At 40.5% G+C, this 27,993-nt stretch overlaps 1 protein-coding gene across 1 annotated transcript; it reads left to right on the top strand.

Moving 5' to 3' along the window:
* On the top strand, positions 1–27,975 carry TIGAR (TP53 induced glycolysis regulatory phosphatase). The gene is made up of 6 exons (XM_049882241.1): positions 1–243; positions 13,585–13,622; positions 18,679–18,800; positions 20,205–20,282; positions 23,689–23,799; positions 25,044–27,975. The coding sequence occupies exons 1-6, from the start codon at positions 212–214 to the stop codon at positions 25,473–25,475; spliced, it is 813 nt and encodes a 270-aa protein (XP_049738198.1). The 5' UTR covers positions 1–211; the 3' UTR covers positions 25,476–27,975.
* Positions 27,976–27,993: the final 18 nt, after the last annotated feature.

The raw sequence follows: 27,993 nt of genomic DNA on the forward strand, positions 1-27,993 counted from the left end.
CCGCTAGTCCTCCGACCTTCCATTTCCCTGATTGGCCTACCGGTGATGACGTCAGAGGCCGCCTCAGCCTATGGTGGCGAAACCGGCCGGCAGGTCGGGGTTGGCGGAAGTCGTGTAGGCAAAGTGATCCCGCAGTGCAGAGAGACGGCGAGGTGCGCGGGTGACTGGGATCGGACGCCCAACCGTAGCTATCACTTCGCCGCCCGAGAAGATGACCCGCTTCGCTCTGACCGTTGTCCGACAGTGAGTATTGCTGTTGCATGCTGCCCTTCTCTCTTTCTTCTCATCGGGTGTGTTCTGGGGTGGGTGAAAAAAAAGGGAGCACTAAACTACCACCCCTTCTCTTCAGCGGTTGCTCAGCCCGTGGAGGGATGACTTGGACTGAGCTGTTTTCTAGGCGCTTTCGCAAGTGTTACTTCATTTCGGCCCCTCCCCGAAGATTCCCGGAGAGAGGAACCAAAAAAGAAGGCCAGTCTTTTATCATTGTCAGTCCCGTGTTAACAGCTGAGAGTGAGGTCTAGAGGAGCAAATGATCAAGGTTCCCAGCCGGCTGGTGGCAGAGCTAAAATCGAAGAAAGGACTCCTCTCTGTGCACCATTTTTTCTCCCCAGCAGATTCCAAAGAGTTTGTAGAGTAGTTCGTCCATGGCTGATACTTTGATGCTGGCTGTATTGCACTTTCTCTTCTTTCTCAGCTGGCCCCTTCGCTTGCCAGGGTAAATCAGCCCCACGTGTTTATATGTGAGCTTTATTTCCTTCCTCCAGAGATTACGGTTCTGAGAGAGGAGATAAGGCCTCTGCCTTCTTGACAGCGGACCGCATTTCCCCTAGCAAATATTTTTATCATCACTACAGATTATATGCAGCTAAATGCTGAGATGTCTTTATGCTTCTTGTTCTTTCCTTCTGAACACTTATTTGCCAGGTATTAATGGTAAGTGAAACTCGCAGTAGTTAAGAGCACAGATATTTGAAGCAAGAGAAATCCCTCTTCCGGCTAGGCTCTCTGTATCTGGGCCTCAGTTAACCGACTTAATCTCTAAGCTCGGTTTCCTGATCCAGAAAACGGAGATTATGACAGTACCCACCTTCCTGTGTTCCTATGAGAATCAAATGAGAAAAGGTAAAATGGATAGCAAAATGGAGGGAGATAAATGTATCTGAGGATCCTGGTGACATAGTGGTTAAGTGCTGCTAACCAAAAGGTGGGCAGTTCGAATCCACCAGGCGCTCCTTGGAAACTCTATGGGGCAGGTCTACTCTGTCCTGTAGGGTCGCTGTGAGACGGAATTGACTTGATGGCAGTGGGTTTTTTTTTTTTTTTTTATTATTAACACATGGAGGCCCTGGGAGACATAAACGCTTAACGGTTAAGCATTTGACTACTAACACACAGGTCGGAGGTTCAAGTCCACCCAGAGGCACCTGGGAAGAAAGACCTGGTGATCTACTTCTGAAAAATCAACCATTGAACCAACTGTATGGAGCCATGAGGAGCCCTGGTGGTGCAGTGGTTAAGCCCTTGGCTGCTAACCGAAAGGTTTGCAGTTAGAACTCATCAGCCTTTCCATGGGAGAAAGATGTGGCAGATTGCTTTCATAAAGATTTACAGCCTTGAAAACTGTATGGGGCACTTCTACGTTGCACTATAGGGTCGCTGTGAGTGGGAATCAAATCCATGACAGTGGGTTATGGAGCAGTGAGTCAGAACCAACTCTCTTGTTTTGTTTGTTTGTTTCTATAAGGACAGCTCTAATAAAAATGGAGTTAGTTCTCAAATATGCATGTATAGTTTTATCGGACCAGCATTTTTGAGTAGCTGCTGTGTGCAAGTGGACTGGGTTACACAGATAAATAAGGTACCATTTCTGCCTTCACAGAGCTCACAAGGAACACTAATATGGTTTAACCATGTCAACTGACTTTAACTGCTGTCTTTTCTCTCCTGTTCTCCCTTTATACGAAGATAATCTTGGCAATCATCTCGTTATCTTTTTAGGATTTTAATGCCAAACTGGAAATTTTGTTCCTCCTTACCTCTTCTTTACCCTTTCCCATTTTATAGAAAGCTTTGGGAGGTTTCTTAACCTATTTAAGGTCGTAAGGAGTAGGATAGGGGCTAGGGTCCTGGTCCCTTTCTTCCAGTGTTAGAGAACTTTCTGGATGCCTTGACCCAGCTAGCACAGTGTCTGACTATTGAAGCTCAGAAGTTGTAAGAAATCTAGGTTAAAGCATTCCTGGAAAAAATAAGGTAATCTCAGTATAGATCCTTAATAGACAGTAGTTATATGCAGGGACAGATTACCCAATTAGCAGGGTAAGCATATGCTTGTGGCATCAACAAAACAGGAACCAGTTGTCCAAAGCAGACAGGACACAAGGAAAAGTGAGTGCCACAGTGGAAGGGAACTGGCAGGGCACTAAATAAAACTGATTACCAGCTCCAGTGAGTGAGAATGTGATGGCTGGAAATAAAGTTCACACAGGGTCACAGAGTGCACACAACCAAATGAGGCCCCTATCACTTCACATCCGTCTCCTATGGTCTCCTCCTGTAGGCAAGGACAGATTATAGTAACAGATAACAGGCCTCTGATCCATTTTGGAAACTAAGTTCACTGATTCATTTTCTTTGTTGTAGAATTTGTAGAAAATGTGGTAGGTAGTAAAAATCTCAGTACCCTCAGAACTGGATTTATAGTCCAGTTCACCTCATTCTGCTAAAACAGCATATACTACTTTTGCGTTTAATCATTAATATTATAGTTGCATTTGAAAGAATTTGCATCATGTATAGCTAAGACAAACACACATACATGTATACATATAACTCACATATCCTGTTCAAATGCATGAGTAAGCAGAGGAGGGGGTGCCACAGATTATCAGTGTTTTAGGGCCCACCCATGCCTGGATCTGTCCCTGGTTATATGAAATGAATTTTATCCCCTCCCTGCATCTTAATAAGGTCTGGATTGTGGAGGTCCTCATAGGAATCAATTAAAAAATAAGCCTTACTAAGTTATGAATATGGGCCAGGCACCGATCTAGTTAAATTCTGATAACAATCCACTGAGATAAAGACTGATAACCTCAATCTGCAGCTGAGGAAACAGACTCAGAGAGGTCACGTAACTGGCTTAAAGCCAAACAGCAAGTTGGGGAGGCAGGATTTGAATCAAAGCTACCTGAATCTAAATTCATGTTCTTAGCCACTGTATTCTTCTGCCTCTGTAAAAATGGCGTGATGGGGGCCCCTGACCTCCTCTGACTTCAGCAGGGGAAGGGGAGAGAATCAGCATCAGTCCAAGGCAGATTCCTATGAAGCAGAGGTTAGACTTACCTTCTCTCTCCAACCTTTTTAACTAACTCTGACACCAGCTATCCTTCCCAGGGCACTCCTCTGCTGGGTTTGCTAATTCGTTGCAGTGGCCGCACAGAACACACAGACAATACTTAGGATGATAAGGTTTATTAGGGAGGTAAGAGGTTACAATTCAGGATTGGGAATGACCCAGGATACAGTTCTTTGGTCAGGATAGTCTCTTCTCAGCCATGCCCGCAGGCAGGTCTCTCTCTGGTCCTTGGCCTGGCCTCTGCCCTGCTTGGACAAGTGTTACAAAGCTCTGCCAATTGGTGCTCAGGGCCACCGCACTCCACCAGTAAGCCTCAGTCCAGAGGGGCTCAGCTCTCTTGCTCTGTGGGTTGGCAAGCCTAGCTCTGCTGCCTAGTGCCCAGAGGTACCCCGACTCTGCCAGGAAGCCCCCTGCTTGAAGGCACTCAGTTTCCACCATGTGTCTTGTTCTTTGGACCAGGAAGCCTACCACTCTCACACCTGTCTCGTAGTTCTGCTGCTGCTGTTCCTCTGCCACTGCGTCAGTCCATCTTGCACTGTCTTCAGTGTTACAGCTCTCTCTTTCTCTGTGTCTTTGGGCTAGGAGGTTTTCAGTGCAGAGATACCAGGTCCAAAGGACGTGCTCCACTCCTGGCTCTTCTTTCTTGGTGGTAGTGAGGTCCCCTCTGCTCTGGGATGGGTCTCTTTTTAAGCCTAGCAGGATGGCAAAACTAACCAATCCCCTCAGTAGAGTTCCATATACCTTATTTGCGTGGTTCTACCTCCACAAGAGTGCCATTCAGATTATTGGCATTATCAGCAAACTGTCCAGTCCGCTCTGTGAGCCAGGAGTACCTTATTTGCATAGTCCCACTGGTTTTGTAGGAGTCACAAGACCATGGCGAGAAAGGCCATCTAAAAGTAAATTAATTGCACTGCAGCCACCTATTTTATTGTGTTAGAACCTAGTATTTGTAGAGACTTGAATATCCCCAACCATTTTAGGGGTTACTTTTTATTTCTTCTAATGTGAATCTGAAAGGTGGTAAGAGGGTAGTTTGTTTTGTTCTGTTTTTTATGTGGGAAAGTGAAGTGAAATTCTTTAAACAATTGACTGGGCTTTGTTTAGCTGCCTTTCCCCAAGCTTCAGGGTTCTCAAGGCGATTCTTTCAGGAAAAGAAGCTATTTCAGATTTGATTAATAATTACCATAATTAAATATAGTGACTTACAGGAAATAGCAGGATTGGATAACTTAGCATAATATTGGGAGTAGGCACTTGAAATTTCTATTACCTAATTCTTTATAACTCTAAGATAGTCAGATGCTTTGAAAATAATGGCTTGATCATTATTTTTAAGAGTCAAATAATTTTATTGAACAATGCCTCTTCAGATACTGTAGGAAAACATATTTGAAGCAATTTCTTTAAGTTTAGTCAAATCCTTTATGAACCTTGTGGTTATTGTATTCTGTCCTGATGCTGCTATAACAGAAATACCACACGTGGATGGCTTTAATGAACAGAAATTTATTTTCTCACAGTTAGGGGACTAATAAGTCCGAATTCAGGGCACTGAATCTAGTGGAAGGCTCTTTCTGTAGGCTCTGGGAGAAGGCCCTTGTCTCTTCAGCTTCTGCTCCTCAGTTCATGTGGCGTAACATCTGTCTTCCTACATCTATGTTTCCTTCTGTGCCTAACCTGCTGTTATATCTCAGCAGTGATTGGCCTAAAACACACCCAACCCTGGTGTGGTAATCATTAACATAACAAAGAGAAACTATTCCCAAATGAGATCTTATCCACAGGTAAAGGGTTAGTACTCCAGCACATATTTTGGGGGACACAATCCATTCCATAACATTCTACTTTTTGGCCCTTTCCCAGAATTCACATCCATAATCTCTTTGGCATACTAATGTGAATCATTTTGGGGAAAGAATGTCCAAGATTTCAAACTTCAGCTCTATTATTACTAAACTGTGACTTCTCATGATCTTATTAGTATGGCATTGTTGAAAAATCCAATATGTATATGTGTGTTTGTAATATATATATGTATAGGAATTACCATCAACTGTACAACACAATGAAGGCCCTACCGACCCGACCCATTACCGTCGAGTCAATTCTGACTTAAAGTGACCCTATAGGACAGAGTAGAACTGCCCCATAGGGTTTCCAAGGAGCACCTGGTAGATTCAAACTGCTGACCTTTTGGTTAGCAGCCATAGCTCTTAACCACTGCGACACCAGGGTTTCCTGAAGGCCCTCGTATTCCTTGAAATGTTATTTATAGATGTTTGCAATCAACTGCAAACTCATATATTTCACTTCCATTTTTAACCAGCTCTTAAAACTTTTAATATTTCTTAGAAACTAAATTTAGTTTACTTTTAGTGACTTAAAGGTAATGAATTAGTAAAGGTATTGATAAGAAGACTGGTTTCTTTTTTCTTATATTTACCTCTAGTGTCACTTCGTGTTGAATACTAATCATTGTTGGATCATCTGTAAGATATATGCAATTGTGTAACTGTGATTTTTTTTTGGAATGGCATTGATCAATTGGAGAGAGCCTTTGTAACTAGGGCTAATCTATGTCTAAACACAAATATATGAGGAGTTGGGAATTTTACATGTTTTCTGGTTTGTTTAGAGTTTTTGTATCAATCATCTAGTGAAAGTATCTGTGTTACCGACCCTTGAAATCTATATTTTCACATGAATTAATTGGTGTAGAGGAATTAAGATTAAGCTGTATTCATGATTAAATATCAGGTAATAATATGAGGCTTAACATTTTCATGTAAACTAAATCATATCTATTTTGAAAACTTGCCCTAAATGTATGCATATTTCTTGTGATTTATCTCTCTTTTGTGGCAAACAGTATTGTCTGTTGAATTTAAATTCTTTCAAACGATATGATTGCAAAATTAAGTTTCTATATGATTTTCAAAGAAATGCCATAGAATATAAATCAGAACTAACAAAACATCTTTTAGATGAAGAACAGTGTGATAACCTACAAAATAAATGATGTCCATTTGTAGGACCTATAAATGGCTAGTCATAAGACACCTTCTTGGCGTAAGCATTTGGATTCTTACAGAGTCAGGTGTTCTGTTTCGGAGACGAATCACACTGCGGATTCTGAAAATGAGTGGTGTTACCCCGACACCTTCAAAATATATTCATTTGAGCTTTCAGCTCCCTCCACCTTCTTTGTGGCTATCACAAGCCAATTTTTGGTCAAGGGAAGTAGATTAATAGTAAAATTAATTTGGCTATCTACTTTCCTTTCCTCCTCCTCAAACAAATTTTATACAGTTTCTTTAAGGACTTCCATAAACCTCTCAATAAAGCTGATAAAAGCTGTAAAACTAAATATTTGTGAAAGTTTTCATGAAAAAAATTCCGTTTCTGAATTCCTACTCTAATACTTAGAGAAAAGCGCTTTGAAGGCCAGAGTGCCCGATAGAAAGGTGAATGCCAACGGTTGTTAACAGCAGTTATGTTTGCAGCAATCTCTGTTGTTGACTTAATGCTAAATGGAATCTTTCATATCAGCCTTTTTTTTTTTTTCTCTGAAAATCGTTAGATGGTAGACCGGTACCTTCACAAAACTATCAAATAGGATGATCTTTTTGATAGTATGATGTTTAATTTTCCTCTGAATCTTCTATCAAATCGACCATTGGGGATTAAGTTAAATGTCAAACTAATCTTTTCAGCAAGCTACAAAAAGTTATCATCTTGGCTGACTTTGTATGATTTATAAAGACGTAGATTTTTTGTGGTGGTTCTAACATGATATTCGGGGGAGCGTAACTATTAAATTTATCTTCACCCTTGATTTTAAATTTATCTTCACCCTTGATTTTAAATTTGTAAAATTAGCAAGAGAGTTGGTAATCCCTGTGTAAAATCCCTTTTGAAATCCCCGTATCAAAGTTGGAGTACTTGGGTGGTTGCATACAGTTAACGTGCTCACCTGCTAACTGAAGGGCTGGAGGTCAGAGTGCATCCAGAGGTGTCCTGGAAGAAAGGCCTGGCGACCTACTTCTGAGAGGTCACAGATGTCGGAAGCCCTGTGGAGCACGGTTCTACCGTAACATGCGTGGGGTTACCACGAGTCGGAGTCTACTCTGTGGTCGCTGGTTTTACTGGTACAGAAAAAGATTGTGAATACAAGGGGTAGTATAGGGGAATGTCTTTGGTTTTTGCTGGAAATTGGCTACAAAGTTACCATCTAAAGAGGATGGTACTTGTATTTTGATTCTTGGTCTCAGCAAGATAATGAGGCTGAGACAGAACGTGAATCCAACGTATGGGAACCATTTTTTATATTGAACATGACGAAGCTTTCCCATATTTACATGACCAGGGTTCCCCATATTTGCCCTGGGTGCTGCTGCTTCACCTGTCTGGATGGTAGACGTTAATAACCTTTACACCTATATCATATGATTCCCAATGAATTTGGGAGTATAAGAAATCTTTTATTAATGGCAACAATAACAATGATGGTGATGTCAAATCACTGGCACTGGTTGTAGCCAAGGGATAAATAGTTCTGTGTAATTTCATTTATGTAGCATACATTTTTTTTTTTTCAGGTAATAAATCCACACGCTTAAAAATCAGGACAACTCTCCCTGTCTTCCATCCCCCTCCCCATGTTGTTGTTGTTGTTAGGTGCCGTCCAGTCTGTTCCAACTCATAGAATGAAACGCTGCCCGGTCCTGCGCCATTCCCACAGTCGTTGTTATGCTTGAGCCCATTGTTGCAGCCACTGTGTCAATCCACCTCGTTGAGGGTCTTCCACTTTTCCACTGACTCTGTACTTTGCCAAGCATGATGTCCTTCTTCAGGGACTGATCCCTCCTGACAACATGTCCAAAGTATGTAGGATGCAGTCTCACCATCCTTGCTTCTAAGGAGCGTTCTGGTTGTACTTCTTCTGAGGCAGATTTGTTCGTTCTTTTGGCAGTCCATGGTATATTCAATATTCTTCACAAACACCACAATTCAAAGGCGTCCATTCTTCTTTGGTCTTCCTTTTTTACCTGGTAGGCTTATTAAAGCACAGGTTGCTGGGCCTCGACCTCTGACTTTCAGATTCAGTAGGTCTAAGGTGGAGCCCAGAATTTGTGTTTTGAACGAGTTCCCAAGTGATGCTGATGCTTTTGGTTTGGAGAACATACTTTGAGAACCACCACCCTGGAGGATCTGTTGCATGCTGTACAAAGATAATTCATAGTGGCTTAGCCCCAAACTGGAAGCAATTTAAATGTCTATCAACAATAGAACCATAAATAACTTGTGGAATATTACACAGTAATGAGAATGCAAAGGGTACAGCCACACTCAGCAACATTGATGCATCTTGCAAACACTATTGAACAGAAGAGCAAGACACAGAAGACTATGTATAATAGAATCAACAACAGTTGAAACTAATCTCTACTATACAGTACATGGGTGGGAAAGCTATAAAGAAAGGCAAGGAAATGAGCATCCGAACCTCCAGTAGTGGATGCCCCTGGAGGTTGGGAGGACATTGGGGTGGGGAGAGCCTTCTAGGAGGCTGGTAGTGATCTGTTTCTTGGGTGGTGATTCTGTGGGTGTTGACTTTATAACTGTGTTATTTATTTTTTGCACCTAATTTCACAATTTTTAAAAAGATTAAAAAATATGTTGTTAAATAGTATTTATTTATTAAATCTCCAAACAGGAGCTCCGTTGTAGTGTTTATACTGTAAGTGTGGGGCAGGGAAACCTGAAGCTAAATCTTGGTTGATTTTTCTGCCAGCTGTTAGCGCTGGTCCTTCTCAAACTCCGGCAGCCTGACCCTTAAACTTGGCTCACTTGTTTCCAAACCATTCCACAACTAACAATTGATAGGTACCTTTTTATGCCCAGTTTTTTTTTCTAAAAATAATTTATCTTTTTTGTTGTTGAGAATATACACAACAAGAACATACACCAGTTCAAGTTTTTACATGTACATTTCACTGGCATTGATTATATTCTTCCAGTTGTACAACCATTCTCACCTTCCTTTTCTGAGTTGTTCCTCTTTTATTAACATAAACTCACTTCCCCTAAGGTTCCTATCTGTAGAGTTGCTGTTGTCACTTAGATCCCACATTAAAGAAAACCAAAAAACCAAACCAGGTGCCCTTGAGTCGATTCTGACTCCTAGCGACCCTATAGGACAGAGGAGAACTGCCCCATAGAGTTTCCATGGAGCACCTGGTGGATTGGGATTTGAACTGCTGATCTTTTGTTTAGCAGCTGTAGCTCTTAACCACAATGCCACCAGGGTTTCAAAATCCCGTATAGGTAGTTCTTAAAAGAGCACGATGGTTAAGGCAGAGATTATTTACTAGTTAAGCTAAACTATTGTTTGGTTTTTAAGAAGAGTTCAGGGAATATTTTTGTTTAAGGTTTAAAGATTATTTTAGAGCAACAGCTTTCATGGCTCCAGAAAGTCTGGATTCCATAAGAATTAGAATCCTGTTCTGCATTTTCTTCCTTTTGATCACAATTCTTCTATAGCATCTTTGATCAGAACGTTCAGTAATGGTAGCTGGGCACCATCGAGTTCTTCTGGTCTTGTGGCAGCAAAGGAGGCAGTTGTGCATGGATTATGCCCAAATTCTGTATTTATCAGAAGAACCCCATGAGGCTTTATTACTTCTGTTTTACATACTCTGGAGTGTGAGACTCAGAAGTGACTCAGTAATACTAAATGACTAGTCTAAAGCTATGCAGCTAATGATTTGGACGATTACTTTTATTATAGGCCCGCACCGTTCTCAGTCTTGTCCCTGTACCATCCCCTAATTTTTTCCTTCCTCCACCTGCCCCAGTTATGTCCCTACAAAGTTTCCAGTCTTTTTTATCTTTTGCTTGCTTCAATATTTTTTAAAATTTAATTTGGCTTGTTTTAATTTGCTTATTTAAAAACAATTACACATTATATTTTAGAGCAGGTTTAGGTTTACAGAAAAATTGTACATAAAGTATTGAGAGTTGATGAACTGACATTGATACTTCATTATTATGTAACTGAAGTCCACAGTTTACATTAAGGTTCACATAAGGTTCACTCTTTGTATCATGTGGAAACTCTGGTGGCATAGTGGTTGAGTGCTATGGCTGCTAACCAAGAGGTCGGCAGTTTCAATCTGCCAAGCACTCCTTGGAAACTATGGGGCAGTTCTGCTTTGTCCCGTAGGTCACTATGAGTCGGAATCGACTCCATGGCAGTGAGTTTTTTTTTTCTTTTTCGTTGTTATCGTACAGTTCTTTGTTTTTTTGTTTAAATAGGCTAGAGTTTTTAGAGCAGTTTTTAGTTTGTAGAAGAATTGTGCAAAGAGTCCAGAGAGTTCCTGCATTCCTTCTGTCCCCCTGCTCACAATTTTCCTATTATTAACATCTCGTATTCCTGTGTGTGGTGCGATGATGGATCACTTTTGTGTGGCCTTTCTTGTCATGGTCCTGTAATTCCCACCCAGGCAGTTGAGTGGGACCCTGCAGATAGGGTAATTGTGGCCCACCAAGGGGACTGGTCAGTTTTGCTGTCCTGCTGGGCTTGAAATGAGCCATCCCAGAGGTGCAAAAGGGAAGATCCCACCATCACCAAGGAAGGAGTGCCAAGAGTGGAGTGTGTCCTTCGGACCCAGGATCTTTGCTCTTGGAACCAGGAGAGAGAGAGAAAGCTGTAACACTGAAGATGACGAGAAGCAGTAGCAGAGAAGGGGCTGCAGGAGATGGTGTGGTGGGCTTCCTGGCCCACAGAGCGAGAAAGCAGAGTGTCTTTGGGCAGGAGGCTTGCTGGTAGAGTTGGGTGCCCCCGGGCAGTTGGTGGAGCTGGGTTTGCCAACCCATGGAGCTAGAGCTGAGTGCCTTCAGGCTGAGGCTTACTGGCAGAGTAGGGTTCTTCAGGGCACTTATCTGCAGAACTGAAAGAGCTTTGTAACACTTGCCTGGGCAAGGCAGAGGCGAAAAAAAGCTGTCCTGATGGAAGAACATTCCTTAACCTGTTGCTTCCCTAATAAACCCTGTAATTGTGAGTATTGTCTCTGAGTTCTGTGTGGCCATTGCAATGAATTACCGAATTCAACAGGGAAGTAGATATCGTTGTGGGAGGGATGGTTAGTGTCAGAACCGGTGAAGATGACAGAGAGAGGAGACATGTCTGACCTCCACCTCATAGCAGTCAGCCTTGAGCTGTTTATCTTGGTTCTTCTTCCCCCTTGTGAAGTTTGAAGAGGAGGTCAGCCACCACCCCCGTACCATTTTTACACTGTGGTATGCGGTTGTTACAATCGATGAACTAACATTGATACCTTATTAATTAAAGTCCATAGTTCACATTAGGGTTCATTCTTTGTGTTGTGCAGCCCTGTGGGTTTTGATAAGTGCTTATTGCCATGTGTCCACCATTGTAGTATCATACAGACTGTCCTAAAAATCCCTTGTGTTCCATCTATTTGTGGTTCCTTCTTCACCTAGACCCCTGGCAACTGCTGATCTTTTTACTGCCTCTGTAGTTTAGCTTTTTTGAAAATGCCATGTAGTTGGAATCCTGCAGTGTATAGCTTTTTTTGACAGGCTTCTTTCGTTTAGCAGTACAGATAGTCCCCAGCTTACGACAGGGCTCTCTTCCCACAATTGTAGCAAGTTGGTTCTGATGAAAGTCAAATACCTCTTTTTTTGTTTGTTTGTTTTCATTATTATTGCCTTTTATTTTTAGTATCTTTATAAACTTATCTTTATTTGTCTTTTGGGGGTTGGCATGAGAATGAAAACATCAGCAAATTACATGCTGCAACATTGTATGTAGTGCATATTACTAACTATAAGATGTTATGTAGTATATATTACTAATGATACGATGTTCCAAAAAAAAAAGACGGACAAAACTGCAATTCATCGTAACTCAAATATGTCGTAAGTCAGGGCCTACGTGTATACATTTAAAATTTCTCCGTGTCTTTTTGTAGCTTGAGATCTCATTTCTTTTTATTGCTGAGTAATATTCCACTGTATGGATGTACCACAGTTTATCTCCACACTATTGAAGGATAGCTTCCAGTTTTTGACAATTATGAATAAAGCTGCCGTATTTGTGTGCAAGTGTTTGTGTGGACATAAGTTTTCACCTCATTTGGGTAAATGCCTAGGAGTGTGATTGCTGGGATTGTGTGGTAAGCTTGTGTTGGTCTCTGTAAGACACTCAGGCTGCCTTCCAAAGCGGCTGGACCAGCTGCATTCCCACCAGCAGGAACGACAGCTTCTGCTGCCCCACATCCTCCTCAACATTTGATGTTGTCAGTGTTTTGGACTGGTGGGTTTTTTATTCAATTTTTTTTTTTTTGGTTGGTTTTTTTAATTCTTAAAAGTGTAGCACCTAAAGGTCAGTTCTTCAGCATGGTCTGCAGGTTGTTTTTCAGTACTACAAAACATAACAAGAAGATCTAGGAACTCGGGAAAGACAGGGGACGCCTCAGATCGGTGCACTTTTATGGGATTTTCTACTTGCAGTTGACTTGAGTGATTAATGATCAATACATTTTACTTTTGGGCAGTTTGAAATTCTTAGATCATCAATTACATACCACCACCAGGTGCCCTCCAGTTGATTCTGCCTCAGTGACCTGATGTGTGTCAGTAGAACTGTGCTTTGTAGGGTTTTCTTTCTCTTTCTCTCTCTTTTTTTTTTTTTTTTATTGTGGTGAAAATAGACATAACAAAACGTACGCCAGCTCCACGATTCCTGCACCTACAATTCAGTGACATTGATGACATTCTTCAGGTTGTGCAGCTGTTCTTGCTGTACTTTTCCATATGATTCCACCACCATTAACATAAACTCAGTGCCCCCTCCTCCATAGGGTTTTTAATGGCTGGCTTTTGGGAAGCAGATTGCCAGACCATTCTCCTGAGGTGCTTCTGGGTGGGCTTGAAGCTCAGCTTTTCGGTTTGTAGCCAAGCACATTAGTCATTTCACCACCCAGGGACTCCTCACGTTCAGAGTAGAAAACTGAATGTTAGTTTAGAATAAATTGTGTTTTTATAGATTATAAAACATGTTACAAGGTTCATAAGATACCTTTATGAATATCATTGCCCTTCATTATTTTATTATCTTAGTAATAATGTTGCTGATTTTTTTTTCTCATCTCAAAATAACATAATTTGATAATCGAGGTTTCTTTTTCCTTCTGTTTTAGTGGAGAAACCAGATTTAACAAGGAGAAAATAGTTCAAGGTTGGTATGACCCTGTTATTTTAGCTTTTCCTTCTAATGATATTGTGATATGTGAGTTAATTCTATATGGTGGGGTAGGCAGACTGGGCAGACTGTTATGAATTGGAATTACAGAATTAAAGCATCATAATAATAGAAATATGATCAGAACAATCGGTAACCAAGGAGACTAAATTGCTTAAGTGAACTATATGAAAAAAAAAAACAGTTCTCCAAATTGTGAGTAGCTTCAAAGTGGCCCAATCAGCTGACTAAGGAGCTATATTGGGTCTAGGTAGGTGTCTTAAAATATAACTGCCTGGGTTTAAAATAATTTCATATTTGGAAGCATGAAGTTTACTGGCTGGTGGTAATGGTATTTTTCTACTAAGATAGTTGTTTTAATTTTACTAGTAACAAAGAAGAGGTTTAAAAAAGACAGCTATTCTCACCTGTATTTATTACTTTATTCTGAACAGTTTTTTTCCTCCTCGTTCTGTTAACTTGGGCTCAGATCTTGAGCTCCCTGTGACCCAGCTAGTCTGGCTTTTTAAGACTGTCATGGGTGAACTTTCAGATAGACACACTATTTCTGTACTGCAATTATAAAAGCATCTAGAGTTTTTGTTGTTGTTAGGAATTTCTGAGGTTTGCAGAAAGTAATTTTCCCAGTGTGCATAACTCCCTCTTCTGGAAATGAGCCTGATAATTAAATGAACCTTTGTTTTCAGATGTCACGTGCCCCACCCAAATTATCCTTTGAACCTTAGTCTTTTAACCACCTTGTTGTTAGGTGCTATGGAGTAAAACTCTACTCATAAGAAGTCCATGTGACTATAATCTTTATTGAAGCAGATCGCCAGGTCTTTTCTTCCATGGAGCTGCTGGGTGGGTTCTAACTGCCAACCTTTTGGTTAGCAGCCAAGTGCCCAACCAGTGTACCACCAGGGCTCCTTTGTTGTTCCTTAGTGCTGCTTATTTGTCTTAGAAGCTGAAAATGGAATGTGAATAAATTTTTTTTTTTGTGCATCTGCACTCATTTTTAGGTTGATTTTGTAGCACCTTAAGGTTTTTTTTTTTTTTTTTTTTAAAGCGTTCTTTGGGGCAGAGTTTTTTTCTAAGTAACTATTTTTTGTTGTATTCCAACTTTTTGATTGTGATAGAATGCGTGTCATGAACAATTTGCTGTTTTAACCAGCCTTGTAAGTATACAGTTAGCTGTACGCACTGTGCTGTACGGCTGGCGGCACTGACCGGCAGGTCTGATATGAGTGATCACCTAAGTATCCAGCACCAAGTGTTCTCAGGTTCCACTGGGACTTCTTTGACATGTGAGTTATTTCAAACTATTTTTTAAATTTCTGAATGATTGGCTTTTTGTTTTTATTCTTTTTCTTTTGTGATTGACTTACAGTTTATTTGCTTTCTGTCCCAACAATATGGTTTATTTGAGAATACTTTGAAATTTATCAGCATGGTCAGGTTTTATAAATGTTCCACCGGGTGTCTGAGAAAAATTGTATTCTCTAATTGATTTTGTTGTTCAAATCTTCTGTGCTTTACTAAGTTTGTAAATGTACTAATTCGTCAGAATAACCTAAATATCAATTTATGAGTTAGTTGTGTTGGATCTCCCACTGTGGTGGCAAATTTATCGATTAGTACCTGGATTCTATCAATTTTTGCTTTCTGTATTCTGCTTTTATACAGTTAGTGGTTATTGTATTAGATACGTACATGTTTAAAATTGTTACATCTGTGTAGTGAATTGAATCATAGATTATTTATAGTGATCATCACAATCCCTATTTGGGCTTTTTTATCATAAAGCCATGCTTTTCTGATAGTCGTATATGTACGCCAGCCGATTTGGGGATGGCATTTGCCTGCTATGTATTTTTCCACCCCTTTCCTTTCAACCATTCTGTGTACCCAGGTTTTCAGTGTTATCTCATAAACAGTATGTAGCTAGTTTTTCTTTTGTAAAAACCCAATCTGTCTTTTATCTGGGAAGACTAGTCTGTTTACTTTTATTCTGGTTACTGGTATGTTTGACTTGTTTTCTTTGGGGTCCTTTTCTCCCTCTTTTTCTAGCCTTTTTCTTCTGAAGTGCTTGCTTTCATTATTTGTTTCCTTTTTAAATCCCCTCTCCTCTTCCCTACTGGTTTTAAATGCTGCAGCAATTCTGTTATTTTAATGATTTCCTTTGAAATTTTACTATTCATCCCAAATAATGTATAGAGTAATATTTCCTCTCTGAATAATGCAAAGAACTTATGTTACTCCTGTCTAGTATCTCAATTCTATCTTTTTCTAACCACACGAAGCAGACATCTTGTCATCATTTGTTATTTAGATAATATTTGTTTAGATTTATAAGTATATTTACCCATTTCTTTGCTAATCACTGCTTTTGTGTTCTTCTTTCCTGAAGTACATTTTTGGAAAGTTCCTCCAATGTAGATGGGTTGATGGCAAAGATAGTTCCACTCAGTACACTATTTTAGACTGACAGCTGTCTCAGCACTTGGAAGATATTATTCTACTAATTTTTTTTTTTTAATCCTCCATTATTCCTGTTAAGAAATTTTTTGTCAGCTAATTGGTGTTCCATGATAGATAATCTGCCTTTTCTCTGTAGCTGCTTTGAAAGTCTTCTCTTTGGTTTGGTATTCTACAGTTTCCCTCAATACGTCTAGGAAGAATGTCTGTCTTTCTCTATTTTCCATTTATCCTCCTTGTACGTTGTGCTTCCTTCTTCTATAGATTTATGTTTCCTCAATTGTAGAAAATTCTCAGCTATTATCGCTCCCTTTTTTAAAAAAAGTAATTTGTCTTATTTTTGTTGTTGAGAGTAGACAGAGCAAAACATACACCAAGTCAACAATTTCTGCACGTACAACTCAGTGACATTGATTACATTCTTTGAGTTGTGCAACTGTTCTTGCCCGTTGTTTATCCCACATTAACAAACTCACTGTCCCCTAAGTTTCTTATCTAACCTTTCAAGTTGCTTTTGTCAATTTGATCCCATATGCGTAGATCTTAAAACAATGTTCATCAACCTTTATCTGTTCATACTCCCTCTCCTCCACTTTCTCTGTTCTCCTTCTGGAGTCCCAGTTAGATGCACATTAGAAATCCTTACTCTCTCATTTATATCTCTAATATATCTTAAATGTGTTCCATCACCTTGTATCGGTGCTTCATTCTCGCAATATATTCAGCTCTGTTTTGAGTCCAAAAGGCTTCTTTTTAATTTAGACAAATCTCTTTATCCACTGAGAGAGTTTTTTTTTTTTTTTTCCCCCTCAGTAATTCTGTTTTTCATTATTAAAAGATCTGTTTGGTTCTTTTAAAAGCTGCCTGGTCACTTTTGATGTTCTCCTGTTGCTTTCTTATTTTTGTGATTCTGTCTTTTCTATTTATTTGTATTTGTTTTATGTTCTATATTTGCTGATTTTGCTCTCTGAAGTCTTTATGGGTCTAAATCTGTTACTTGTTGTTTCTGCAGACTTTCATTCATGGTGGATTATTTTCTTGTGTGTTTAGCCTTTGAGTGAACTACTATTTGCTCTAAATTGGTAAAAAAAAAAAAAAAAAAAAGAAAGAAAGAAAAAAACTGGTTAGCCTTTATTAAGGATGATACGCTTTGAGGAGGATTTGCGTTTGATTTCACCACGGACATGATTCAACATTAGTCTTCTTGTGGGTTCCCACGCATGCAGGAATACTAGGTTCAGTTTTCTCACCATACTGTCCTGTGCAGTGTACCTCGCTCACTCTCCACCTCCCAGTCCCCCCAGCTGACAGTGCTCATGTCGTGGCAACTTGTAACTTCTTCAACTTCTGTCTTGTGTGTTACCATTCAGGTTTCAGCTCAGGGTTTTGGTTGCTTTCCTCCATTTGCACCATTTAGTTCTTTTGTAGTGGAATGGCTTTTTAGAGTGTCTTATCAGCCTTTCTCCTGGAAATAGAGGCTCCAAAGTGTTTTAGAAATGATGAGAGAGAGAAGCAAAGCAATACAATTACAATACTGAACAGTTGGGCAGTGGAGATAAAGAGGAATAAACTCACAATGATCCTACCACCCCTTTAACACCTGAGTTGGGAACATAAACTCAGAATCAGAATTAATAAGATACAGTAATAGGGAAAAGCCTAAGATAGTTCTACTCACATCATCATCTAACTTTCATTAGGGAAACCATCTTTTGGAAAACATTTGAATACCTGTGTGTCTAAGTTTCTTAGTGCTACTGTAACGGAAGTACAAGTGGGTGTCTTCAACAAACAGAAATTTATTTTCTCACAGTTTAGGAGGCTAGAATTCTGAATTCAGGACACGGGCTCTAGGGGAAGGCTCTCTGTCCACTCTGGAGAAGAACCCTATCTCAGCTTCTCTAGACCCTGCTTTCCCGGGTTCCTTGGCGATTTACACATGGCATCTATCAAACGCCCCACCCCTCTTTGTACTTGCTTGTCTCTGTGTCTCATCTGCTCCTTACATCATTCAGAAGTGATTAGATTTAGGACACGTACACTGGTATGACCCATTAACATAACAAAAAAAACCCCTATTTTCAAATGGGATTACATCCTCGGGTATCCAAACCCCAAACCCATTGCCCTCAAGTTGATTCCAACTCATAGTGTCACTGTGAGACAAAGTAGAACTGCCCCATAGGGTTTCTAAGGCTGTAATCTTTATGGAAGCAGACTGCCACATATTTCTCCCATGGAGTGGCTGATGGGTTCAAACCGCTGACCTTTTGGTTGCAGCCAAGCACTTTAACCACTGTACAACCAGGGCTACTTTCCACAGGTATAGGGGCTAAAATTCCAACACATATTTTGGTGGTGGTGGGGGGCACAATTTAATCTATAACACTGAGCCTTTATGGGTATAGGTTCGTTTTACTTGCTATCAGTTCTCTGAAAAATTATGTGAAAAGCTACCCAAGGAAATCTGCTAAAACACTGATAATGCAACTAATATTCTTTTACATGCAATTTAATTTGTATTCCTTATATATATATAGTTTGAATGTTATCGTTCCTTCTCTTACTACCACAGGACAAGGATTCGATGAGCCTCTTTCAGAAACTGGGTTTAAACAGGCAGCAGCTGCTGGCCTATTCCTCAATAACGTGAAGTTTACGCATATTTTCTCCAGTGACCTCACGAGGACAAAGCAGGTACGTGTAGAGTCAAGGTGAAGCCTGACGGGTCAGAAGTCTGCACAATTGTGTAACCTTGGAAAATCTGCCACCAGAGACTGTAGGGAATTAAATCACACAGAGACACCGTCGCCCCAAACCTTCCTCCCACACAGCATGTATTTCTCTTTGTTTCACTTTTTTTACTTTGTTTTGGTAATTTTCAAATTAGAGTAGCTTTGGAAAAATGTCTAACAAGCCTACAAACAAGGTGTCCTGGAGGAGAACCAGCAGAAACAATAGATGGGCATATTTAACCCAAAGAAACATCAGATATTGGAATTACCAGATATAGTAAAAAAAAACAGTTACGTTAAGATATAAAAGAAATAAAAGACAAGTTTGAAAGATCTCAAGGGAACAGAATGTTATAAAAATGACCCTAGAGTTTAAAAAAAAGAAAAAGGACCAAATCAACTTCTAAAGGTATAAAATATGTTGAAATTAAAAATTCAACGGATGGAGACTTTTGCAACCAACCATGAGGGAATAACAGGGTTGAGAATTAGCCTCCCCCGTAAACAACTAGAAAACAGGACAAAAGATAGGAAACAAGTGTTTTCATACATTGAACTTCAGGCAGCACGGGACCATGTCCCTGAATGAAGAGAAACAAACAAGGTGAGCACTAAGGTTGTCCTAGTTTTTTGACTGAAACAATTTCCAGAGTATGGAAAACACATTGCCGTCAAGTCGATTCTGACTCATAGCAACTCTGTAAGACAGAGTAGAACTGCCTCATACGGTTTCCAAGGAGTGGCTGATGGATTCGAACTGTTGATCTTTTGGTTAGTAGCCAAATGCTTAACCACTGTGCGACCAGGCCCCTCCAGAGTATGGAGGAAGAATCTAAATAGAGCCCAGTGGTCTCAGTGAGTTGAGGAGACAGAGCTTGGTATTTGGGAAAGCCAGCATTGCTGAAATTTGTGGGACAGAATACCGGAAGAGGGAGCTACACAGAGAAGGAGTGTCAGAATCGTGCATAGGGGGTCCCCTTGATTATTTGAAATATTAATTTGCACGTACATAGCGTGAAATGGCATGAAGCCAGGCCAAAGGACAACTTCTGGGGAGAGAACCGTTACTGAGGAGCTGTAAGCTGACAATTCCTGGAGTCTCACAGGTCTGGGAATCAAATATTTGTGTTCCCGTGAGCCAAAGTAGATTTCTACCAGTACATTCAGTGTACAGTAAGGACTCCAGAGGTATCACACCTTAGTAATGAGGCTAAAATAGCCTTAAGAAAGGCTTGTCTAGACCTGTCCTCAAAAAGGTGACAAACAAACCTCAAAAAGTTCAAATGAATCTGCAAGTACTTTGGCCTTTTGGTCAGAATGATGATGACTTTTATGAGAAATGAAACAGCTGTGTTTTGATTTTCAGACCATGCATGGGATTTTGGAGAAAAGTACATTTTGCAAAGATATGACAGTCAAGTATGATTCAAGACTTCGAGAAAGGGTAAGCAATTTATTTACAGATTGCTGTTTGTGATAAATTGTCAATAAGCCACCTCATGGCTCAAGATTAAATGCATTCCAGCTAGGGATTTGGAACCAGTGAACCTGTGTTAGGAATTTACTCTTTGACAGTCATTGTTAAACACCCTCATATATAGTGCCTTATGACTTAATTATTAATATCATGTGAGATACATACTATAGAAGCAAGATATACTGGTGAGAACTTAACACAGTACAGAGAGTTCGAAGTAAAAGTGAAGCATTCCTTCCTCACCTCCCGATCCTGCTCCCCCGGCTTAAGCATGAATAGCTTTTCTTGTGTCCATTATGTCCGTTTTATGTACCAGAAATGAATCTTCCTGAAGCTGTGATTGAGCTAAAACCATGCAGCAGTTGCGTATCTGGGATTTGAACCCAACTCTTGTCCTAGAATTGCATTTTTATTTTACCCTGTAATGCTGACCTCTGAGCTGGTACGTGTCCCAGCTGGCCAACTCTGATCTCTTCTATATTGTCATTAGTTGCTGTCGAGTCAGCTCTCGGTAGGCTTTCCAAGGCTGTGACCTTTCAGAATCAGATCCCCAGACCTGTCTTCCTAGGCAGCTCTGGGTGGGTTTGACCTGCCAACCTTTCAACTAGTAGTCGAGCGCTTAACTGTGTGTGCCACACAGCGACTCATAACTTCTCCTATCGCCTGGTGGAAATGGAAGAAATGTAGAGCTTCAGCATCAGTGCTGCTTGGAAAGGCTCACTCTTTGCCTAAGAACCAGTGCTAAAATGTTGCTACACAAAAATGTTCTCAGCTCCGTGGAACGCTGAATGGGACCTTTTATCACATAATAGGAGAAGACGTTTTCCTTGGGCTCGGCCGTCTTTTCTTACGCTGTGCTCTCTTTGATGGCAGTTTCATCCTCTCCCTTGACTTAATTTACTGGGCTGGTGATTTCCAAATACAGTAAAACCTGCCAAACAGGAAGCTGTGTAAGGCGGAAACCTGTCAGAGAAGGTAAACTCAAATATTTTCCACTGATAGAAACTGATAGAAAAAATGGTAAAATAGCACCTTGTCAAAAGTGGAAAAGTGGCGAGACCTGGAAAAACAAGGCATTCGTATTGTGTCGCATTCCAGCTCTCAGAGGTTTCACTGTATATATTTTTAACTTAGATCTCTTACCTGAGCTTCACTGTCACATGTCAGGCTGCCCACCGTTAGTTTAGCTACTGCCAACTCAGTGGAACTCACTATCTTGTCTCTGACCTCCTCCTCCCTCACCCATTTACTCAAACCATCCATTCATGACTCTTATTGTGTCTCACCGGGCACATCTTCTCACCATCTTGTCAGTTCTCTCTCAGTAGTTCTTGAATCCATTGATTTCTCTCCAAGCCCACTGCTGCCTTTCTGTTGTAGGCCAGTGTCGTCTCTCACCTAGGTTACGTACTATAACAGGGATCCTCCTCTTTTCTGTTGAGCATGCTGTCTTCCAACCTTATTTCCACATTGCAGTCAGAGTCATTTGAAAATTAGATTGCTACGCTTCTGTGTAAAACAGTTCACTAGTTGTCTTTTCCTTCAAGAGGTTGTCCAGACTCTTAACCTGGCTGTGTGATCCACTTGATACTCAGCCTGCCTCCTCCATCTTGCCCTTGGCCCCTGTGCTCCAGCCTTAAAAGCAATAGCGAGCACTTACAGGGTGGTCAGCACATGCCGGCACTGCCATGCAGTGCAGGCTTATTCCACTTCACAAGAACCCGACGAGGAGATGCACAAGCCAAGGCGCGCAGAGATTTAAGTCCACATCCAGGGTGACCAAGCAAGTAACGGCAGAGCGGAGATTGGAGTCGAGATATCGGGCCCTGGAGCCCATGCTCTGGACCACTGATAGTAGACCTCCTATGCGTCTTCTCTGAGTTGCCCAAACACCCTTTGCTCTCTCCTCACTGAGCTTGTGAGTCTGTCGTCCAGTCTCCTTGGAATACTTGCTCCCCAGACCTGACCAACTTCGACTTGCCTTTCAGGCCTTGGCCTTCTGTGATTCCCCAAGTCCCAAATAGACCTCTCTCCTGTGCTTCTGTGTCTTGTGTCTCCTTCCATCACAGCACTCTTTCACTCTTGCTCATTGGTTAGTCCCCGACCCCTGTTGTCTCAGTGCAAGTGGGGAGCTCTGTGTGACTCTCCCCCCCTTCACCCCTGCAGCCCCATCACCTAATGTGTATTTCAAAGTAGCATTCAGAATATTTGTTATAGTAAATGAATGTTTTCGTTCTTGTGAAAACAAAGCCAGTGATGGTTTTTAATGTCCCTCTTTGTAATGAGGTCGCTTCAGATATATATGAGGACAGAAGAGTTTGGACTTGAGGGTCAGGGAGGTGACTGGCTTTATAGCACAATGTGCATATGTTCTTATTAAAATGTTCATATATTCTTATTGAAAACTGCCCTATAAGGCTGCTGTGAGTTAGAAGAAACTCGATGGCACACAGCAATAAGAACTACTGATGGGCATATAGGTTGTAACTTTTTTTTTTTCCACTGATATATGAATAATGTTAAAATAAACATTTGTACTTAGTTCTTTGTATACTTATATAATAAACTCCTAGAAATGGAATTGCTGAGTGGGTGCTTTTTAAGGCTTTTATACATACTGCTAAACTGCCTTCCAGAAATGTGCCAATGTATACTCCCATGCGTCATCTGCAGGGAAGTTTGTTTTCTCACACCAACACTAGGCAGTAGTCTTTTTGATCTTCCAGCTTAATAATTTAAAAATGGTACCATTTTAATTTTCACATTACTGATTCCTATGAGCTAGAAGATTTCCCCAGGTTTCTTGGCCATTTGTATTCCTTTTGTGATTTGTGTGTCCTTTGTTAGGGCAACATCTCAATGAATCTAGAAAGCTCATGAACTTTGAAGTTGCACAGAAGTGGATTTGAATTTTGAATTTCCTTATTATTGGCCATGAGAATACAGGCTAGTTGCTTAACCTGTCTGAAATTCAACCTCCTCATTTAGAAATATGGAGCTGCAAATACCGGTTTCATTGAGCTGTTATGAGGATCAAATGAGATACGTGTGGATGTAGCGTGGCTGGTGCCTTGCAGGAATGTTAGTCTCTAGCCCTGGAGTCTATGCATATCCCTGTATTCATCCAGTAAAGCCCCACCTTCTACTTAAGTTAGCTTGAATGAGTTGTTCCATATAGCTCACTGTGACATAGTGTACAACTGAAAATTTCAGTTGCTCTTTCTAGGGTGCGAGGCCCTGTACTCAATATATTCCCACTGTCAGTTCAGAGGAGTTATAATAAAGTAAGTGGGAGGAAACAAAGCTTTGTTCCAAATTGCCATAAACATGTGCTTAGTTTGCAAATTCATTTGAGGCAATTGAATCATTGCAGAAATACGGGGTTGCAGAAGGCAAGGCACTTGCTGAGCTGAGGGCATTGGCCAAAGCAGCTGGGGAAGAAATTCCCACGTTCACACCACCCGGAGGAGAGACGTTAGACCAGGTATGTAGCATGGGTACAAGTTGCCACGTGGATAAATTTGCCAGTGTCATAAAATAGCTGAAATTGACTCATTTTATCAATTAGATATTTCTAAATTTTAACTGAGCAGTTTGACAGTTGCTTGGTTCATAAAACAGCTCTGCATGATATGATATATATTGATATGATCACTTAATGACTGTATTATGCCGGTACACAGGTATTGCATAGTTTTTTGACCCTAGCTTGTTCACTCTAAGCAGACAGTCATTACTGATAATGGGTTTAAGGAAACGTTGTTATTAGATGGTTGTTACCATCAAGTTGACTCCAACTCATGGCTTCCCCATGTGTTTCAGAGTAGAACTATGCTCCATAGCGTTTCCGGTGGGTGATTTTTCAGGAGTACCAGGCGCCTCTGGGTGGACTCACACCTTTCTGTTAGCAGCTGAGCATATTAACCATTGCATATGAAGCAATAACTCTAACTGTAAGTAGTGGTAGCCCTAGGCTGTAATCTTTATGGAAGCAGACTGCCACGTCTTCCTCCCCCGGAGCGGCTGGTGGGTTTGAACCCACTGGTTAGCACCTGAGTGGGGCAGCTCTACTCTGTCCTATAGGGTTGCTGTGAGTTGGAATCAACTCGAAGGCAGTGGGTTTAGTAGTAGGAAAATAAGTATGGTGCTGTTCAAGGGGAGAGATAGGTGAAATTGTTCAAGAGATGAAATTTTTGAGGCCTCTACTGCCTCTTCAGCTCTGTTAATGACATCACTGTGACTGCATTTCTTTGGCGTGTTCTGCTTTAGAATTGCATTCTTGGTGCTTTCCCCCATTCTTTGTTTTCATAATTTTCTTGTGAAGACTTTATATTACTTTATTAAGAGGAAGATTATTTTTATTCTAACTGAGCTGAAGTGCCAGATGAAGTTTTCTGGTTAGCCGTATTTTGTAAGTTTCCGGAGACTTGTAGATGTCCCTAACTATACTGTGAGTGCTTTGAAGCCAGGGATCAGGAATTGTATCTCATTCATCCTTGTCCCCGGTCAACTCCCATAGTCCCGAACTTATGGTTGGCATTTATTGGTGTGTCTTTGGAACCACTGAAGGAGTGAGTAGAAAGATAGGCAGAGGTTCATCAGCTTATGTAGTACTTACATGGGCATATTAGATAAAATCAGATCAGTTATGTTTTACATTTATGATTTAAGGCCATCATTAATGTCACTCTGTCTGAGAACTTTCACTTTTTATTTCTCTCCTTGTAGGTGAAAATGCGTGGAAAAGACTTTTTTGAATTTCTCTGTCAACTGATCCTGAAAGAAGCAGATCAAAAACAACAGTTTTCCCAAGGAGCACCAGGCCACTGTCTGGAAACTTCTCTGGCAGAAATATTTCCTTTAGGAAAAAACTGTGGATCTGAATTTAATTCAGATGGTGGTACCCCAGGATTGGTAGCCAGTGTCTTAGTTGTGAGCCACGGAGCTTATATGAAAAGCCTGTTTGGTTATTTTCTGACTGACCTTAACTGTTCCCTACCAGCAACTCTGAGCAAATCCGAACTTATGTCAGTCAGCCCCAATACAGGGATCAGCCTCTTTATCATAAACTTTGAGGAAGGAAAAGAAGTGAAACCAACAATTCAGTGTGTTTGCATGAACCTACAGGATCATCTAAATGGAATGACGGAAACCCGCTAAGTTTAAATCTACATCAGCATCTAACAGCTTCAAGGCTCTGAGACAGTGTCTTTGGATTTATTTCCACCCTCTCCTAGTGCTGATTTGCAAACGGTTAAAAAGCTTTCTATTATAGCAAATTATAAAGTTCAAATGGAACCATAGCTACATAAAACACTAATGGAAAACCATTTAGAATTGACTTCTTTTCTCTGAGTACACTTGGCATTTTCCAGAATAATTTTACCACCCTGCTAAGTTACATCTCTGCATTGTAAATGGTTGAAGGAACTCACCTTTGCAAGATGGGAGATTAATAACTATGTCTGAAAAGTCTAGCCTATTGTATTGGCTCTTGGTAAGATACTGTATATTTTTATTATCTGCTCCAGTGCTTGGAAGAAGGAACTGTTTACTCTGTAATTTCTTCTTCATACTTATAGTGACAATACGTTATATGTTAAAAATTCTGTCCTTTAAATAAAAAATTCTTACCATCATAAAAAAATGTAAAATGAAATGACACTGAAATATTTTATGTAGAAATCAACTTGGGAATTTTTTTGTTCTAGAAGGATTGAAATGTGGATGAATGCAGATTATGATTGCAGAATGGTCTGGCAAGGAACAGAAATTAAGGCATCATTTGATTAAAAAAAGTAAAGACGGAATCTCTGAATAGGAGTTTTATGTAAAAGAGCAGAGCAACTCTTCTAAATGGTATGAAAATTAATCTGACAGATGACAAATTGGTGGAAGCTAGAAGAGAGCCTCCCCTGCCCTCTTCCCCCAATTTTTTTCTTGAATAGGAAAAAAGAGAAAAAAAATTATCCACTCGCTTCTTATCTAACCTGTGGGCTGAAGAAGTCTCTAAAGAGGGTAAGCAGTTACTACCCTACTCAGTAACCTGGAAACCCTGGTGGCATAGTGGTTAAGAGCTATGGCTGCTAACCAAAAGGCTGGCAGTTTGAATCCCAGGCGCTCCTTGGACACTGTATGGGGCAGCTCTCCTCTGTCCACTAGGGTGGCTGTGAGTCGGAATTGACTCGAGGGCAGCGGTTTTGTTTTGCTTTTTTTTTAAACACTGTAACCTCAGAGTAAAAGGAGTCACCATTGAAAAACAGTGTACTTGGAAAACAACAGGTTATTTTGTGGAAGGTCTGATTACCTCTTCTTGCCACCAGATGGCACTGGAGGAAAACAGTTTTGATGAATTTTGTGGCTAAGATTGGTCCTTCAAGTTTCGTTGACAAATACTGTGAGTAGAGTCTCAACTTGTAGGAGGATGAATACTAAATTATCAGTGAAGGCAAATCCCTTGTAGTCAAAATTTACTTCGAACCTTATTTAAATCACATACAAAGGCCAGTATTGTCCTGGTTTTCAATATGTCTGACACAACCTGTGTTTTCTGCCAGTATTGGAACAGAGCTTATGGTTGAGCACCAGAGAAAGTAAATGAAAACTTGGGGCGGGGGGGAGGAGCAGAAAAGGTTAAATAATAAATATTCACACTCCCACCGTTCAGAAATAATAATTAACTTTTTTTTATATTTGCTTTCCTTCTTTTTAATAAATAAAAGCTTATGATGTAAGTAAAGTCTCCTCTAACCAGTCCTCAAAGTTCCGTTCCTGTCCTGTACTCTGACGAGGCAATGAGTTTGTGTATACTTTCATTGATTTTTTACATATTCACCTGGTGTCTGTAGGAGACTTTATTGTTTTGCTGTTTTTAAAATGTACATCAGTGTCATCAAGCTGAATTTATTCTTTGTTTTCACATGTGTTTTGGGGGGTCTATCTGATTTTTTTATTTATGTTGATGGAAAGAAACCCTGGCAGCGTAGTGTTTAAGTGCTATGGCTGCTAACCAAAGGGTCAGTTCAAATCCACCAGGCGCTCCTTGGAAACTCTGTGGGGCAGTTCTACTCTGTCTTCTAGGGTCTCCATGAGTCGGAATTGACTGTACAGCACTGGGCTTGGTTTGTTTTGGTTTATACATATCAGCATAGATAACCCAGTGCCATCAAGTTGCTTCCAACTTATAATGACCCTGTAGGACCCTGTAGGGCAGAGTAGAACTGCCTCATAGAGTTTCAAGGCTGTAAATATTTACAGAAGCCGACTGCCACATATTTCTCCTGAGGAGCAGCTGGTAGGTTCAAACAGCCAAACTTTCGGTTAGCAGCTGAACACTAACCGCTGCACCACCAGGGCTCTGCATTGATATGTATTAAAACACCAAACCCATTGCCATGGAGTTGATTCCATCTCAGAGCAACCCTACAGGACAGAGTAGAACTGCCACACACGGTTTCCAAGGAGAACCTGGTGGATTCAAACTGCTGACCTTTTGGTTAGCAGCTGTAAGCTCTTAACCACTATGCCACCAGGGTTTTCTTGATATGTATAGATCTAGTTAGTCATATATAACCACTGTATTGAATAAATACAGCGCATTTAGTTTATGCCCCTGCTGATGGACATTTAAGTATATTCATCTGGCTCTTATAAAACCTGGAAATGCGCTTTTTTTTAA

Source organism: Elephas maximus, chromosome 4 (genome assembly GCF_024166365.1).
Source record: "Elephas maximus indicus isolate mEleMax1 chromosome 4, mEleMax1 primary haplotype, whole genome shotgun sequence".
Lineage (NCBI taxonomy): Eukaryota > Metazoa > Chordata > Mammalia > Proboscidea > Elephantidae > Elephas > Elephas maximus.